Source organism: Ostrinia nubilalis, chromosome 2 (assembly GCF_963855985.1).
Source record: "Ostrinia nubilalis chromosome 2, ilOstNubi1.1, whole genome shotgun sequence".
NCBI lineage: Eukaryota > Metazoa > Arthropoda > Insecta > Lepidoptera > Crambidae > Ostrinia > Ostrinia nubilalis.
The window spans coordinates 17513229-17532315 of record NC_087089.1 but is presented as its reverse complement, the minus strand read 5'-3'; the positions used below and the strand labels follow the sequence as shown (position 1 = coordinate 17532315).

Below are 19087 nucleotides of genomic sequence, written 5' to 3'. Positions count from 1 at the left end.
GTCATTTAAATCATTATTTTCATCTAATTTCGAAACCCGAAAGATACCAAAAAGAGTATCTAACACGTAGTACTTAATTTGTATAATTTATTCCGTGTTTAACTATTCTGGTTAACCTCTAACAACGCTTGTTAGGAGTTCGTCACAATAGTTCAGCGAACGACTATAGTCTAGTTACCAACCTTTATAATTGGACGTTAATTTAATGTTATGCTATTGTCACCTTAATTTAACAGTAATATTAAGCAAATATTATACAGACAAATAAATCTTAAAAAGCCGTGTGGTGACGGCAGAGTAGAATACATTTGTCACCAACCCCTACTCTTCCCACGGGTGCGGTGTCGTAAAAGGCGACTTAGGGACTACACATCAAACAGAGAACGGGCAGCAGCGCTCTCTGAAAAACATCAATCTTTTAAACTGCGGTCTCCAACCCGCCTGCCAAGCGTGGAGATTATGGCAAAACCCTCCACTATAGTGGAGGAGGCTCATAGTCCAGCAGTGGACTGTAGAGGTCTGTTGGTGATCATGATGAACTAAAATTACCCTATTTTATTTCCTAGATACCAACTGCTAAGCGGAGTGTCAGAACTAGAGACGTACCACGACTTCGGAGTGTTAGAGCTCGGGCAAGGTGTTCTCGACACTCAGAGGGATGAGTTCATTATCAAGTACGCCAAGGTCGTCTTGGAGGGGGCAGAGGAAGAAGCATTGAAGGAAGTTTTGAAACAGTAAGTCGTCGTATTCTTAGACTGAGTTGCACCACCTAACTTTGAACATTAACGATCAGTAACCGATATATTTTGTATGGAGTTTGATGATGCTACCCAGCCTTACAGTATTATCCTTGCAACAAATTAAAGTATTTTATTAACTAAATTTTCATGCCCAATTGACCATAAATAATAAAGACGAAATATAAATATATGTTTTAATAAACCTTACAATGCTATAAGTAGTTGCTTCTTTCACTGAAATGTAGCCCGATAGCGAATGTCAAGTTTGTACCGATCACTGCAGATCTCGGCTACGAGGCAGCTGTGGGATAGTCCCGTTGCACGCTATAATGTTTGTATTCTGTAGTTGTACATATCAATAAATAAATAAAAATCATTCGTTCGTTTTAGCCAAAATAAATGACGTCCACTGCTGGACAAAGGCTTCCCCCAAGGTTTCCCACAATGAACGGTCCTGCGCTGCCCGCATCCAGGTTCTTCCCGCGAAATAATAAATGCCACAATTTTTTGAGACGTGCTTTCCATTGATTTCCATTGAATTTTACACAAAGCATTATTTCCGAGTAAAAGTTTATAGTTCAAAAGGTTTTCATAATAATTAACTTTTAAAAAAAATAAAACCGACTTCAAATGCGTGAACACAAAAAAAACTAAAAATTAAAAATATTGCGTATAAAAAAGTTCATCCCCAATTTTCCACCCTTGGGGGTGAAATATTTTCTTCAAATTCGCATGAAACCACCCTTTTGATAATACCTATTCAACAAAAAAATAATCGTTCAAATTGATTTATAATCGGCGGAGATATTGCGTATAAAAAAGTTCATCCCCAATTTTCCACCCTTGGGGGTTGTTTTTTCTATTATTAAATTTAAATGGGACCACCCTTGATGTATTACCTATACGCCGAAAAAAGATTTGTTCAAATCGGTTCATAATTGGCGGAGTTATCGCGTAACAAACATAGAAAAAAAACATACGGGTCGAATTGAGAACCTCCTCCTTTTTTGAAGTCGGTTGAAAACAATCACAACACGCTTTGATAGCCTGCTGAATTGTTACCGTGTTTGTAAAATATTTTTATTCTGTTTTGATATCAGAACAATCCCTAACTAACAATACAAGCCCGTTGTTCTAAACGTTTGTGAAATAAAGCTATTGTGGTAAAAACATGCAAAACATGTTTCGTTAAATATGAATACTAAATCGAATAGCTGAACTGGAAAACTAAAAGCTGAAATGAAAATGCCTGGCAAAATTTTAGCTACATCATGGTGGTGTATGATTGGGCAATTTGAAGCAATTTCTGTAATAAAACTTTTGTCTCAAATTTGAAAAAATCGAACTGCCTAATTTGTTAGCTTATTCGATTCACGTCTTAGCGCTCCTGCACAGGACCAGTGGCGGATTAACGTATAAGCACTACAAGCACGTGCTTGGGGCCCCTGTTCTCCAGGGGCCTCCATCCTCTGCTGGCGCGCCAGCAGAGGATGGAGGCGTTTCATTTCATACCTACATTTTATCGAGATTTAGCCTATGTTACTTGTAAGTAATGTAGCTTTCAAATGGTGAAAGAATTTTTAAAAACGGTCCAGTAGTTTTTGAGCCTATTCATTACAACCAAACAAACAAAGTTTTCCTCTTTATAATATTATAGTGTAGATAAAGTAAAGTGCGTTTTCCCAAATATACAAGTGGCGTTTAAAGAAAGAAAGAAAGAAAAATTTATTACGATGAACATCACTTATACATGACAGAGAAAAAGACAGAAATGGCACATAAATATTACAAGGAAATAAAAAGTGAACTGAGCAATGAGCAGTGCTATCCTGTCGCAACAGCGATGCCCATCGCAATGGGATTCCACTCAGCATATGCCGTGGCCCATGGTGGGGAAGGCCACGACGCTGGTTTTCAGTGGGCCCCATGCCGAGTGGAAGTCACGGACACTAATCTAAACTGCATATCAACAAGGCCGTTTAAATCCTACTAATATTATAAATGCGAAAGTTTGGATGTCATGATAATAATATTGTCTGGATGTTTGGATGTCTGGATGTCTGGATGTTTGTTACTCTTTCACGCAAAAACTACTGAACGGATTTTGTTGAAACTTTACAGTATTACTGTTTATAACCCAGATTAACATATAGGCTATAATTTATGACGATCTGTGACATACTAAATTTCACGCGGGTGAAACCGCGGGCAAAAGCTAGTATAAATATATAACAATAATAATAATGTGCAAACATTTGTTGAATAAACATAATTATAGTAAATTAATCCTTCAAGGCCGCGAATCTAGACACAATAGATAATCAATTGTTATGACATTAATTAATGCCGTCTGGGACTCAAGCGGTTAAAGATGCTACATAGTAAAATAATCTTCTTTTCAGCCAAATGACGTCCACTGCTGGACAAAGGCCTCCCCAAAGGTTTTCCACAATGAACGGTCCTGCGCTGCCCGCATCCAGGCTCTTCCCGCGACCTTTACCAGATCGTCGGTCCACCTAGTAGGAAGCCTGCCCACGCTACGTCTTCCAGCCCGTGGGCAAATATATTTATTTTATTTGCGAAATAAAATAATACCCGTATTAAAATAATAATAACTGTGTATACAGGATGTCCCGTAATGCAACGTCAAGCCGGAACTGGGTGTTGAGGCAAGTTATGCTTTTTATCAGAAAAATATAAAAAACAATCTATGTGGCATTTTGTCAAAATAATAGGCATTTAAAAAAAAACAAGAAAATCTACTCCCGGTGACGGTCTTTTTACTCGTGTTGCCACAAATCTTCACTTTTTCCAAAATTTTTTTTTGTTAAGTAACCCTGAATAATGCTTCTCTAAATTGTTATCAAAATTACGAAACCAGCTACTCCAGCTTGGATGAAAAAAATACATTATTCCCAAAAAAATTTTCAAAATAAAAATTTTGCCTAGTTTAAACTGACTGTACTGAAAAAAAATTGTACTACGCGAGTATGGCAAGTGAAGTCATAATTTGGCGCATTTAGTAAGGATTCCAAAATGGTATAACACTTGGTAAATTCTTGCTGTAATTGTCGACAATTTTTGTTTTTTTTGGAAATAATCCCGTTTTTAACTTTATCTACCTTGGTTAAAAAATATTATTCTAATGTGCCCAAAATTCAAGTTCAAAGTTCTGGCTTAAGTCTGGCTACTATCGGATATCCGAAATAAAAAAAATATCCATAACCGTAACCGAAACTGATTCAAAAGTTACGGATAGTTTCGGATAAAGGCGGAGTCTTAAGGGTACAATAAATTCCAAACAGAAGCATTATTCAGGGTTACATAACAAAAAAAAATTTAGAAAAAGTGAAGATTTGTGGCAACACGAGTAAAAAGACCGTCACCGGGAGTAGATATTTTTTTTTTTAAATGCCTATTATTTTGACAAAATGACACATAGATTTTTTATTTTATTTTTTTTATAACCAGCATAACTTGACTCAACACCCAGTTCCGGCTTGACGTTGCATTACGGGACACCCTGTATGTGTATATATTTATAAATGTATACATATATTAAAATAAACATGCGATGTGAAAAAAGAAGAGAAACAAAAGAAGTGTGCTAGTGTAAGACTAATATCATTGTGGTTGCGTTTAGAATCTTTCACAGCTTAACCCTTTTCTTGGCATTGTGCATTTATAGATACGTTGACCAAAACAAAAATATGGGGGAGAAACCAAAAACTATTTTCAAATGTTTTTTTAATATAACGTTAGCCCAAATACTACAGATTGTGTTGCACAGTATAGAATCGCTACAGGCTGTACAGATTTAACAGTAATATGCAAAATGTCAGACCGTTGACAGGCGCCTACGCACCGGCTGATATTTTTTAATATTTTCGGTGTTTTTTTTAAAGAATATTGGTGATTATTTGTAGTAATATGGATAGTAAATAAATGTTTCTTGATGATAGTGCTGTTTTTTCAACCCAAAACTTGTATAATTATTCTTGTACGATGCGGATTGTCCGAATGTATCTCTAAATGCACATTGTCAGATACGTAATAATTTACTTTCAATTTTGAATGTATCTCTAAAGACACATTGCCAGGTTCTCGTTGACTCTATTTTATGATTTTTTCATAGATTTTATCGCATATAAAAGGGATATGTTATTAGTTAGTAATATTTAAAGCTGTAAATTATAATATACTGATGTGAGTTTTAATTCATTTACTAAAGAATGGTTGTTTTTTTGAACAACTTAGTGCTGCAGCAACAAAATCAGGCTCGCAAAATGCTGGTTATGGTTCCAAAATCTCGAACCAGGACAAAAGTCAGTAGCGGTGACACTTCAGCTGATGAATTAGAAGCCGCACTTAGCCTCCTGATTCTCTTGGGTGGTTATTTTCCTACTCCAACCAACCCAAATCACCCCAAAAAGCGAGCAGCCTGTCCAGGCTGCTGCATGCATTTGGTTATAAAGCTGGTGATTGAAGAATTTTAGCCAGTTTGACTGCTGCATAGTTTCCCTGAGAGTTCCAGAGATCCATTTCCGCTATCTTGTGTTTCCACTATAAGTTGGATATCTAATTATCTTCAATCAAAGACGTGAACACAGTTCGGTACCAGTTGGCATCAATACCCCTGGTATATCTTTGATGGTTTTGCAAGATTCCCATGTGTTCTATCTGCATTTGCTTCTCCTGGATGGTAAGAGGGGTCTGAGGTTCAGGAGGTACTCCAACGACGCTGATGGAGTGGTTCTCATACATCCAAATGCAGCTATACTTTCAAGGTGTTACATACTTTGAAGTGTTTTTTTACTTTGTTTTCAGTTTTTTGTAAAAGATATTTATTTTTTGTTTTTTAAATAAGGAATATCTTAAGGTTTTGTAGTAATTTTCATTTAAATAACTAATTTATATTAACAAATAAACCATATTTTAATTTACTACAAAGCTGGCAATGTGCACTTAAAGATACATACTATATTTCCAAAACTACATACCTAAGATTTTTTTTCGTATTTTTTACATGATTTTTACTCATCATAAATCTAATATTTATAGTGTAAATCACAAATATTAACCAAAACCGTCGTTGCCAAGTATAGGGTTAATGATTACTAACTGCTTTGCTGAACGATCCTTCTCACAACTAAAAAGGTGAAAAAACCCGCAAAGAACAAAAATCCGTCCAGACAAGCTTAATTATTTAGCATTAATGTGTATTGAGGCAGACATACTTCGTCGGATAAATTTCGACTATGTAATCTCGGAGTTTGCTCTGATTAAGGCAAGGAAAATAATGTTTTAAGTTTTACATTTTACCTACTACACTTTCTATTTTGATGAACTTTCATTTTATAGGTACTTTATACCTTCCATTCCATTCCTTCCATTTCCATTTAAGCAATAGAGGGCCTACACAGGCTCTGTGCTTAAGGCCTCGGATACTCTTAATCCGCCACTGCACAGGACGCTGCCACCGCGCCGCCGCCGCGCCGTCGCCGCGCCTTTGCACTGTTTATACGCGCCGCGTGAAGCCCGCTGCTGCGCCGCCGCCGCGCCGCTGGCGAAATTATGCTTTGATGGCGCGGTGGCGGCGCGGCGGCGGGCTTTACTTGCTGCGTATGAACAGTGTAGGGGCGCGGCGACGGCGCGGCGGCGGCGCGGTGGCGGCGTCGTGTGCAGGAGCGCTAAGACGTGAATCGAATAAGCTAACAAATTTGAATAACGATCTCCTAATTTCCTTCATAACACCTACATAATTTATAACTTGAACAAACTTCAGGTTTTAGGAGATTAATCCCAGTACGGCCTAACCTGAGAGACATTGGTAACTCTATTGAATTATTGAAATTCTCAAGTGACTTGTACAATTTGTTCAATTTACCTTAAACATTCAGCCAAAAAATTGTTGCGAATATTTGACATTTTGATTAAGATGAAACAGTTTATAAGGCATTTTGGTGGGAAGTACGTGAATGCGGGCAGAGCGCATGGCCGGTCGTTGTGAAAAGTATTTGTCTAGCAGTTGACGTATTTTGACTGAATCGAACGAATATTTCCTAATTGAGGCTGATATTATTATTTTTGTTCAAGGTACGCTCCATCGAAACTTGATCCCCAAAGATGGAGCGTGGAGACGAATCGTGACGTCATCCTGAACATCTTCAGCGACGCCAGAACCATATCGCCGACCATCAGCTTCGCCAACTACCAGTCCAAGTCCAACAGGCAGTCGTACTTCTACGTGTTTGGACATAACTCTGTTAGCACCGATTATGCTCAAGTACGTATTAACTATTAACTATATCTATAAAAGCAAAAGGTCACTGACTCACTCACTCATCACAAAATCTCAAAAACTACAAGTGCCAGGAGTCTCAAATTTTGCATAGAACCCCCATTTAGAACGTAGGTGCTGACTAAGACGGGATTTTGCAAAATTCAACCCATATCATGTTAAAACGGGATCCACGCGTACGAAGTCGCGGGCATCTGCTAGTTCTGTATCGTTTTCTAATAAATAAACTGAACCCCAAATCCTAAAAGCCCCTAACTCCCTATAAAGGGCCAAAATTAGGTCTTAACACTTTCATCTGTCCGGGATTATCGCTACAAAATGTTGAACTCTACCCCAACCCAACTCCTAAAGACTCTGAGAGCATCTTAAGTTTATGCTAAGTGGCTATTTCGAGAATATACAAATTCGCATCACTGTATATAAAAATTTTTCTAAACATGATTTTCTTTAGATAACATGGAACAATTTTTGAAGTTACTTTTGACGTCTAACATAAAATTATAGATGTCCTACACTAAACCGTCCCGCCCGTGACATTGACAGGGGTGTGCCACCGTTAATACTGGATCGCTGGTTCCGATTTTTGTCACGTTGGAAAACACTGAAATGTCATTTGTAGGAGGGCGCTGCCATCAATGCCCGGTTATTTTCAAAATCGTTCCATTTGACGTTTCAAAATCGTTCAACTATACTGTGTGCTTACCATGAGTTTACGATAGGTGTGCTCGCTAGCGACTGCGTAAAAAAATGACATTAATTTGTATGACATATTGTGCAGCGCCCCTAGTGGCTACTTTCAAGAAACAAAATCTTCATAGAGATTTTTGACGTACCTACTCGCTAGCGAGCACACCTAACGTAAACTCATGGTAGGTACACTTATGTTCGGAGGTGTCTCGACAAATATCAACGATCAATATTCCATACGCGGCTCCGTTGAAACAGTGCTAGACAAATGATAAACGTTCCGAAGTCTAGGGGATTTGCACCTTTCAAAGTTTCACTTCAACAGGTGCTCTAAACGGCGGAATAAAAAGCTGTGGCGACGTGCGATGCATTGTGTTTGTCTTATTTTTGGACTGGATAGAAAAGGCTAGAAAAGTTATTGAGGCTCGTATAACGAAATCACTTAAACATATATTCAGTTCTGTAGGCCTATGATTGGTCTCAATAGTGAAATCTAATCATTCCATCATTTAACTTTAACCGTAGCTATCACTATGACCGGTATTTTTTGTATGAAATTTGATAGATTTTTGGCGTTTCTTACAGTTAAAGTAAGATGGTGCAACGCATCCTTAGAGTGAGATCACCACCATAAATACTAGAGATGAAACGGATATCCGGTAACTATCCGGTAGGCCGGATATCCGGCCTAAATTTACTATCCGGCCGGATACCGGATAGTAACTCACTATCCGGCCGGATACCGGATATTAAAAAACTACGACGATTTCCTATTAATCAAATGAAACACATTAATCTTTGAGGTAAACATCAATAAAATGGCTTATAATAATGACGGCTTTTATTTAAAGTCCAAAAAATTACAAAAAAGCCATATTATTAGGCCTTTAAAAAAAACTAATTTCTTTTTCTGGGCTATTCACTCTAATGATGAATACATAAATAGTAAATATCTGTTAATGTCGAAATATTGCCAAATAAAATAAGCACGGTAATACTATCTATACAGTATTCCAACTCGGCCATATTTTTTAAATAAATGTCAACAGCAGCGCGGTACGTCACCGTATGACAACATGCGATAGGGCTGCCCACCTGCAGACCCTATTTTCATTACATCTGCCTACTTAGAATTTTTATCTAGTTTTGTGAATGTATTTTGCGATTGTAATTTTTTATTTTATTTTGACAAATAAAATAACTAACTGAATGAAATAGGATAAAATGCATGTTGTTTTGTGATTAGTACATTTAATTAAAAAATATATTTGTGTTAAGATTTAGTAATAAATCTTATAAATTTGCGACCGTAAAATGTATGCGCCTCGACTGAGGCGTACAAAATTCTTGATTATTATACAGGGTGTTAGGTAAATGGGTTTATAAGCCGACACTAGCCCATGTTAACATGTGCATACTTAGTGAAGTCAGAAAATTGAAATCATCATTTTAATAATTTTAATTTTCATACAAATCTGATTTTATACATTTTATTTTGTATGAAATATAAACAAATTAAATTAATGATATCACTGACTTCACCATACCATTTATATGCATAATATGTTAACATGGGCGTGTGTCAGCTTATAAACCTATTTACCTAACAAACACCCTGTATAAATAGGTAGTTGTAATTATTTTTATAAAAAAAGAGCGCTTACTGTTTCAAAAACAACACATCATCCGTTTATTACCGTGGCACATTCGCGACACCCCCGACTTTCGCATGTCGAGCGCATACCGAGATTTGAATTTCGAAGGAAAGCTCGCGTTTTGTCCGTTTATATGAAGTTACAATAGTGTATGATAGTATTACCGTGAAATAAGCGATCTTTTTTCACTGATGGTCTGATGTCATGATGCAGTTCAGTCAGATTACGCAGCAAGTTAACTAATTTAATTTTCACTATTCAATCACACACTCAATATGGCAACTGAAATCGCCCGAATTGATCTGCCCCTTACAAGTGGAAAAATCTGACATTCTATTCGGACTGATTCGATTTTCGAAAAGTGTGACTAGTCTAGTCTACTAATCGCGTTCGAAGCACTTGTGCGGCGCTAAACTCACAATGTGCCAACTATCCGGCCGCCGGATATCCGGCTATCCGGCCTAGCAGCAGGCCGGATATCCGGTATCCGGTATCCGGCCAAACAACTATCCGTTTCATCTCTAATAAATACACTCGGCATCAAATAAATCGCACCTCCCGCAACAAGCACTTCTCTAACGTATGCATCCCCACTTCCCACCAATATTGGTTCCATTTGAAAGCCTAGTTCTACACTTCATTTTATTAAAGGAAAGGTTTTTACCTCAAAAATGTGTTTTTAGAAGGATCCAGAGTCACTTCTTCAAAAAATAGGTAGTTACGCTTGAGCCAACTTTGATGGCTATAAAACTTAAATTGTGATTAATCGCTATCAATGTAAGATGGTCCAACCAAGCCTTAGAGTGAGATCATCACCATAAATACATATTAATGTTCTTATATTTCATTTAAAATATCCAATTGCTTTTAGCATGGTTATGCACAACAAATTAAATAATCTGTACAAAATAGTGTTCGAAATACATAATATTATACGTAACGCATACATATAATTACCAAGTAATATTTTAATGTAGTAAGTCATTCATTAACGACTTCCTAATAATCAGAATTTACAGTTATAAAATGTTAGCCATTGAAGTTAATTAATTTATTGCGCGATTTCCTACAAATATTTCAATTTTACGACCGTATTTATTAAAACAGATTCAGTTATCTTTATTATGGATCTATTAACTGCATAGTTTTGATTGAAATATGTTCAAAAACCGCAATTTATTTACGATGAAAACGTTTGATAGGCGGTTGAAATAAATCTTGCATTTTATTGCAATAGTTTATATTGCTGCAGTAATAGGAGGAAGCCAGAAATATTACTTTATTTTGTTAAACCGTATCTATAAATTGTGAAAAATAAGACGCTTTAAAAGGTTAAAATTGGTGAAAAATAAATTTTTCCTTTTTTTTTGTTCTAGCCTGTAAAGAGAGAAAAATCAATGGTATTTTAATTAAAATGGTCTCCTAAGAGCATAAGTTATTTTTTATGAATTTATGTCCATTTCATACAGTCTACTGATACAATGCGTATCGCAAACACGATGAAAAATATTATAAAGGTCTCCATTTATGCATATGCACCTTTAAGTCAAATAGTCCTTGAATTTTCACAAAACATTGATGCAGAACTTTACTCATCTTCGGTAGTCCCTTCACTCGTTCCCAGACTTCCGGCTTTGGACAGGGCTTTAAAACAATGTCCTTTCGAGTCTAGGATAACGGAATATCAATAGAGATGCGCAGATTAAACATGCTACGGAACAAGGACTTTAAACCTGTTCATTTAAAATATCTATAGTGAAATACAACATTTGGTAGGTACAGAAATAGTTTAAGACAATAATGTGAGAACTAGTTTTAACCCAGTTTTTTTTAAAGGAGGGACGCCGCTTTTTCTGAATTGCACCAACTTACTATATCCGTAAACTATGACAATAACCGGTGTTTTTTGTATACATTTAATGAATTTTTGACGTTTGTTAAAGTTAAAGTAAGATGGTCTTCCTGTTACACCCAGAATCACGCGGGTGAAGTCATGAACTCAAGTTTGTTATCATCAGGCCATTTGGTCTCTACTGCAGGATCACGAATCTTTCTAATTTACTAGAGGCAAAAGGAACCTAATGCCCGTTTTCATCATCAATCACTAATTTTTAAGTGACACCTATGAAAACAAAATTCCTGTGTTACCATGGGGTTACTTTAAAATTAGGGATTGATTATCTTATTTTATTTTATTTTTCTTTATTCAGAAAACCACAGCTCTTTATAATAATAATACAAACATTGATGGTGAAAACGGGCATTAGTTTCTTCCGCCACTTCTTCTTAGCACCAGCCCATTATGTTGTCCCGAAGTAATGGTAGGGCAAGCTATATTTGGGTCGTGTATAAGCGCCCTGAAAAGGGCCTAAGTACTGAATAAAAGTTTCATTCTCTACGTTGACCAGACGGACTGGAGAAACAAAGCTAGTTAACATACAAATTCTGTTCACAGCTAAACAAAAGCGTCCACGGGCAAGAGATGCCTTATGTCCTGGGAGTGCCGCTAGGAGGCGCCACCACCCACTTCCCGTCGGTGTACACCCAAAGCGAGAAACTGCTGAGCGAAGTCGTAATGAGGCTGTGGACCAACTTCGTTAAAATCGGGTAAGGAACTTTAATTTGTAGTTGAAAACTAGTTTCGCATTCGGACTTGTTTTTTAGAAAAGAAATATGTTTTCGCTTCAATGGTCAAAGGAGTTTTGTTGGGTAAAGTTTTTACTTTTAATTCAAATTAGAAGTGCGAAACAGACCAACTCCATTATTGGAAATGAATTTTATACGCCGCTCTACTGGCTAAAAGAATGTTGCCAGTAGGGTAGTATATGAAGGGTATTATCTATCTATACTAATATTATAAATTAATGCGAAAGTAACTTGTCTGTCTGTCTGTCTATCTTGCTTTCACGCCTAAACCACTGAACCGATTTTGATGAAATTTGGCATAGAGATAGTTTAAGTCCCGAGAAAGGACATAGCATAGTTTTTATCCCGGTTTTTGAAACAGGGACGCGCGCGATAAAGTTTTTCTGTGACAGACAAAACTCCACGCGGGCGAAGCCGCGGGCGGTAAGCTAGTGTATATTAATACATAATGTTGTATGTTACAGGACACCAAACACTCAGAGTGTAAACAAATATTTCACAGCAGATAAGGAGCAGTGGAACCAATATAATGTGGAGTGGCCCGAGTATGACGTTGCTCACCAGTCATACTTAAAACTAGGTAAGTTCAATATCGTACGTTTAAAATCAGTTTGATTCTAACCCTGTCGCCACTGGTGCTTCAACCACACAAACGCTTGCATGTCGCCATCGCCGGCGCGATCAAAGGCCAATGACAGGTCGCGTGAACGTGACTGTCATAGGTTGCGCGACCTGTCATTCGCCTTTGATCGTACCGCCGATGGCGATCTGCACGCGTTGGTGTGGTTGAAGCTTGGATCATTATTGTGAACCCACGCGTAACACAAGCATATTTTATTGAGCTTATCTCAAAGGGTTAACGAGACTACGATTAATATAAGTCCCGTTTCTTAATAAATACGTAGAATTACTAATTACTCTAATAACAGTGATAGCCCAATATGTCTGAACCCTTTCTCGTATAGAGATGCTCGCTAAGAGGTTTGCATTTATTTTTTGAACAAACCGTTAATTGAGCATTCAGACTCATTTAGAGCATTCAATCATTCTGTTCGCTAACGAATGTGCTAGCCAAACGATCTGCAAAGCGATTTTCCGAGTATTTTAAAACAACGCTTCTTCGACAATAGCATAATAGTATCAGTGTCGGACTGAATCGTGATCCGAGTTACGAGGGTTCAAATCCCGCCACCGCCGGACCATTTTGTGGTGAACCCACTAGTAAATAAGCATTCAGCTTACAACGAGGGGTTAACAAAATTAGGTATAAAAAAAAACAATTATTAAGTTTGATACACGTCCATGTCTTGTATTTAATGTAGTATCTTAGCTTGCTCTTGATTAAAATTTCACTCTAGAGAACAGATACTATGTATGGTCGATCGAGCCTATCTATAAGATACCTATTCGCTCGTGCCTTGAAGGCTTTGAGTTGTAGGAATTCGAGAACACAGGCTTACAGGGAATTCCACTCCATGCCAGTACGCATTATAAAATACATGAGGCATTTTCATTAGCGTATCTCGAAGCTTTTATGATTAAAAATGTATGTCGATCCAGCCTAAAGTGCTTTAGTACCAAATTCCTAAAATATCGTTATTTGGTCGCACATGTAGCGTACCTTTAACATTGTAATATCGTCAAGTTTGTATAAATAATAAATATTATACAGGGTGTTCCAAAAAGTAGAGTCAAGCTGAAGCCCAGAAGTAGAGCATCATTAGGGCTACCCGAATCACCGCGACTTTATAGTTTACGAGTCATGATTTTTTTTACAACCTACAGGATTTCTAGTTTATTTTCGTGTAATGGATGTAAATACTTCTGAATGAGCTAGGTCTTAGTATTCATCTAATAATAAATAAAAAATCAAGCATGTAACTTGACTATTCGCGCCACAGTGACCAAAAAAGTGCCAAGAAATTTAAAATAATCATAACTCGAAAACTATCAAAAATTGTGGTACATACTGTTGGAATTGTCTTCGTAAACGCAATAAAATTGACAAGCTCTGTAAATGTTAGCTGTTCGATATGAACTGTGCTCTGACATACATAGGGATGATTTGGATAGCCCTAGTGATGCTCTACCTCTGGGCTACGGCTTGACACTACTGTTTGGGACACCCTGTATACAGTCAAATTAAAGCGCTTTTAATGCAAAATATGACCTATTGCCATTACATAAGGTACTGTTTTATTGTCATTTGTACTGAATTCCAAGTAACACGACCTTCTTTGGTTGCCGTGCCAAAGGACGGAGCAAACTCAGCTCAACACGTTATCTATTCACAAGAGGCAAGTTTAACTAAGACGCCAGCAGTCTGTTTGAACAACCAATTCCCACACAATCTAGTATAAACTCGAATTAACCTGTAACGTTAATTGTTTAAATTAACTATAAATTATACATTGAGTGGGAGACGTATTCTGCGGTATAAGTTTCGCAGTTGAGGCTTGATTTAAACTTTCAACGTAGGTAGTTGTAGTTACTTTGAGTTTCTATTTATTCATAAAAGACACCAGCTTTGTTTCGAAATTATAAGTTTAGAAATGGAATTCGTAAAGATACCGCAGTATTAGACTTTAACCGACATTCGTATCTACACTTAGGCTGAGTTGCACCACCTAACTTTAACGGTAACTTTATGGTTATCGTTATCGTTAACCGGAATTTTTGTATAAAGTTTGATATATTTTTGACGTTTGTTAATGTTAAAAAGTAAGATGGTGCAACCCAGCCGTACTGCAAAGTAATTGTTGAAATGATAATTGTTACACTACAGCTTAGGTTAGGCTGAGTTGCATCACCTAACTTTAACCGTTATTATAACGATAACCGATGTTTTTGTGCGAAGTTTGACAGATTTTTGACGTTTCTTAAAGTAAGATGGTGCAACGCAGCCTTACAGCGTTGTTACAAAAAATACAGATCTTCTTCAGCTATCGTTAATCACATCAACTAGTATGCCCAGCAGAATATTTATAGTAGATAACATTACACGGATACCATTAATTGAACAAACTGTTCGTAATCCCAAACAAGGAATTATTATTTCAGATATCCCGCCCCACATAAGCAGTTTATACAGATCAAACTACACGAGTTTTTGGACGGAGGTCCTTCCTAAGAAGATGAGGGGATACGTTGTGGATCCACTATTTGATTACACGCCCACCTCCTCAACTCCGAGACCTAAACCAACACACCGGGGCACGAGCAACTGTAATTATATATCCCTTTTGAAACAGTAGTAATATCATAGTTTGTTATGCCTATTCAAGCATACCTCTTTTGAGTAACCTTCACATGTCTTGTTAATTATGTGGAATTGGGAAAGAGACAAGGTTTATTTTCTTCAAATAATCATATACCGCTACTAACTAAAAATCACTCATATAATCCACAGTGTCACTCACTCCATACGCTCGATTCTTTTTATTAAAATGAAACGTTATAATGAAATTGAATTTTTTACAGATGCGATCAGACAATCATGGCCAAGGCCGGGACCAGCAGTAGAGAGACCTACATTCAGCGCACCATACGGAACAGTCCACTCGTACTCTGCCCCTGTTCATAGGCAGACAGACACTGACTCTATTTACCGACAAATCCAGTTATTAACAACACCACACAGGCCACCACCTCCTCCGAACATAATAGAGGAAATAGAAAAGAAATCAATACGCACATCAACTGAAAAACAAAAGAATAATCCAAATAACTTGCCTGTAAAGATATCAAGCGCTACAATCACTCTTGTCATATCTCTGGCTGTCTTATTCATAATACTGAATATCGGTATTTGCTCAATAGTGTACATAAAAAGACGTAACATTAGATCAATGCGTAATATGGTTGAAATCAGTGGTGCTCATTCTCGCGCAGATGTTGGTGAAGTTGATGTCATTGGCCAAAAAAGTTCTAAAGATGACAAAAGCGCTTTGCAAACACTCAAAAATAGTTGCAGCGTTATCAAGTCAATGAGTTTTAGTAAAATTAAAAACAACAGCAAAAAGACGAAGAAGAAAAGTGAACCCTGTAAAACGCCAAAATCAGACGACTCCGGAGGTTTTCGAGAACGATTTCAACTCAGAAGGCATTTATCAACGAGCACGTTAGATGCTCATACAAAAGTAAGGGACTGGATTGCTAATGAAGTTATGCATCGCTGCTCTCCAGGTATTCTCAGAAAATCTAATTCTGATTTGAATACTGACAAGCAACTGAGCTTACCTAAACCTTTTACGAGATCGGAAGAATTATTATCAGATTCAAAGAAAATTAACAAAGATACATTAAAAGTAAGTGATGCTAAGGCTGTACTTGAAAAAACTGGGAAAACACGTACGTCTGAAAAAACTACTTCAACTTCGGCACTTGGTTCTTATTCGTCTTTGAGCAGCAATAAACATTCATTATCAAGTACTAAACATCCTAAAAAATCTACTGATTCTTTAAAAAGTAAAGGCACTGATAGTGTCAAGTCCAAAAAGGTTTCAGTGGCTATTGATGCCACACCAGCTGCACGAACAAACTCTATACTAAAACAAGAACCCATAGAAATTTCAAAGTCGTTGGACTATGAAGAAATCAAACATTCCAACAAAGATAAAAAACTGGAACGATCCAAAACCGATGGAGAAATTCAAACTGATCTCGATATAACTAAGTTCACTCTTCCAAAATTTGACGATAAAAGTCCAACTTTCAAAAACGTAGTCACGTTATCTGTAGGGCAAAGTGTTCCTTTAAAAATATCCCACAAACATTCCTCATCAGATCCAGTAACTGATGTTAATTACGAAAAATTGATGAAAGATCAAATGGAAAGCGGCACACAAGTTATTAACATACTACCACCAGTGACATTTAGAAATGATATAAACGTCACATCCCGTGACGAAAGTGTGCAAATAGAACCTATGAGCGCGGAAGAAGCGTTGTGGACTATAAAAAAGCGCAACTTTCCAAAAGTTCTTCCAGATTTACCCAAGGCGCAAAAAAGATTGTCTTTACAGCCAGGAGCTTTACAAACGTTCAGGAATATGGGTAGTGCTGATTATGATCGCCTTAAAGTTCCACCACAGCCACCTCCTAGAACCACTACGTTAGATCGACGACTTGCTTACAAAAATACTAAACCACTATCATCATTTGATGGTGGAAACCACAAGAAGATAATTGAGGTAGATACGAGTAAACCCAAGAATTATGAAAATATAGATACGTTGTCACCGTATACCAACACAGTATTTAGCAGGTCCTTTGAAAAACCTTCGAGTTTTGATACAGTAGATTCAACAGCAATAACAAAAGAGAGAGAATTCCCTAAGCTAATAATTGCATCGTCATCTGCTCCAGAGTCAAACATAATCATTAAACCATCACCAAGTCAAACCGAAATTCCCACGAATGTACCCCGTATTAAATTACCCGACGATTTTCACTCACAAACGACTGGCTCAATTACTTCATTTTCATCGTTTTATTCCGATGACGATGATCAAGATGAAGACATCGACGAAGAAAACATTGACGAACTATTTGAAGACAAACTTATACAAGAACTTGTTGGTGGGGTTGAATCACCAACAGATACTATGCTAGACTCCAAAGGACCAGTAACTGCATTTGAAAGGAAGCTAGAAATAGTGCCAGTGAAAATAAATCCTGGTCACATAGCACCAAAAAATAAAGAAGATTACATTTGCATTTCAGACTTGCATCTACCAGATGTAAGTGATTTAGAAAAGACTGCTCAAATAAAACCAAACTTTGGACTGAATAAACTACAGCACAGAACAGAAAGTATACACAGACCTCCAGAGAAGGCAGTCAAACTAAAACAGAAGAGTAATTCATTTTTAAAGAGAAGTAGGAAAGAACGAAGAAGAAGCGATAAAAGTAAAAGCAGCAGTAGTGGTAGTAACTTAGAACATTCAAATTCTGGTTCATCGAATGACACAGAAACGAGCACCGGAACGGTTAAAAAGGTTGAAATAAAGAAAGATAGTTAAGCTTTAAGATCTTGGATAATGCTTCATCATAACGTACATTATGTGAATAATTTTATAAGAATACTTCACCTTTTTATTGACCAAATACACCACTAGATTTAGTTAGTAAACTTTACTAAATTGCATTAAAAATATACAGTTTTTTTTATAATAATTTATGGGTTTTATTGAATTTTCACAATAATTTTACAATAGCACTTGAATTTGGTTTAAGGTAAAACTATTCTACTAAATTACCTACTCTGGCTTTTTGAACCTTTAAGACAGAGCAAATAGAAATGATTGTAATTTGGCATGGGTAAGTACGAGTACCTCTGTAAGTAACTCTTTTGGTCTTTATTTGTTCATATTATTCAATGATATTATAGAACTATAGATATGTTACGTTCATAGAAATTACGATTTTAATCCGTGCCGAGCTATTCCAAATTGCACACATTGACAAATGTAACTGATAAGTGAAACAAAAGATACGAAATAGCACGCAAATGAAAGAGATAGCTATAGTTTTAACGATTCTGTACTAACTAATCTATGTCCGCAGCGCACGCATCCTTATCGCTCTAACGTCAAAACAAGATCGCTTTCTCTTTCTTAACTTGAACATGGCGCATGGCGTCTTGATTGTTTGCATAAATAATTGAAAATATAAATACTAAATAATTTTGCATAATCACATGTGGTAAGAGATCCCTTGTATTTTTTTTACTTTAGAGTCATAATTGGTATACTTTCGAAACACACACGATGGCATTTTTTATTTATTTTGGTAAGAACACAGGAACTTACGGTGTGGTACGCACGCGATTGCGCACGACGCAGGCCACACGAAGACTAAACACAAGACGTCCCAATTGGGACGTATTTGAGTATTCACAGCGCGAGCGCTTATAACATATCTGCTTTTGTTTTTATATAATATCATTGATATCTATATATATGTTACGGCTAAAGATAGTTGTGAACATAAACTTAAGATTAGCCGGCTAAACTTAAGTTTATCTTCGAGAAGCAGCTAAAGTTCGATAGCATGTT

General features: G+C 36.8%; 1 protein-coding gene across 1 annotated transcript in view; it reads left to right on the top strand.

The window, feature by feature from the left end:
* Nucleotides 1-18206, top strand: part of LOC135085457 (uncharacterized) — a 40153-nt gene extending 21947 nt beyond the window's left edge. The window contains exons 7-12 of the mRNA XM_063980257.1: nt 567-734; nt 6837-7026; nt 11839-11990; nt 12494-12609; nt 15090-15254; nt 15510-18206. Coding sequence (XP_063836327.1) covers nt 567-734; nt 6837-7026; nt 11839-11990; nt 12494-12609; nt 15090-15254; nt 15510-18052 — 3334 coding nt within the window. The 3' untranslated portion in view covers nt 18053-18206. The remainder of the gene's footprint in view (nt 1-566; nt 735-6836; nt 7027-11838; nt 11991-12493; nt 12610-15089; nt 15255-15509) is intronic.
* The last annotated feature ends 881 nt before the right edge of the window (nt 18207-19087 follow it).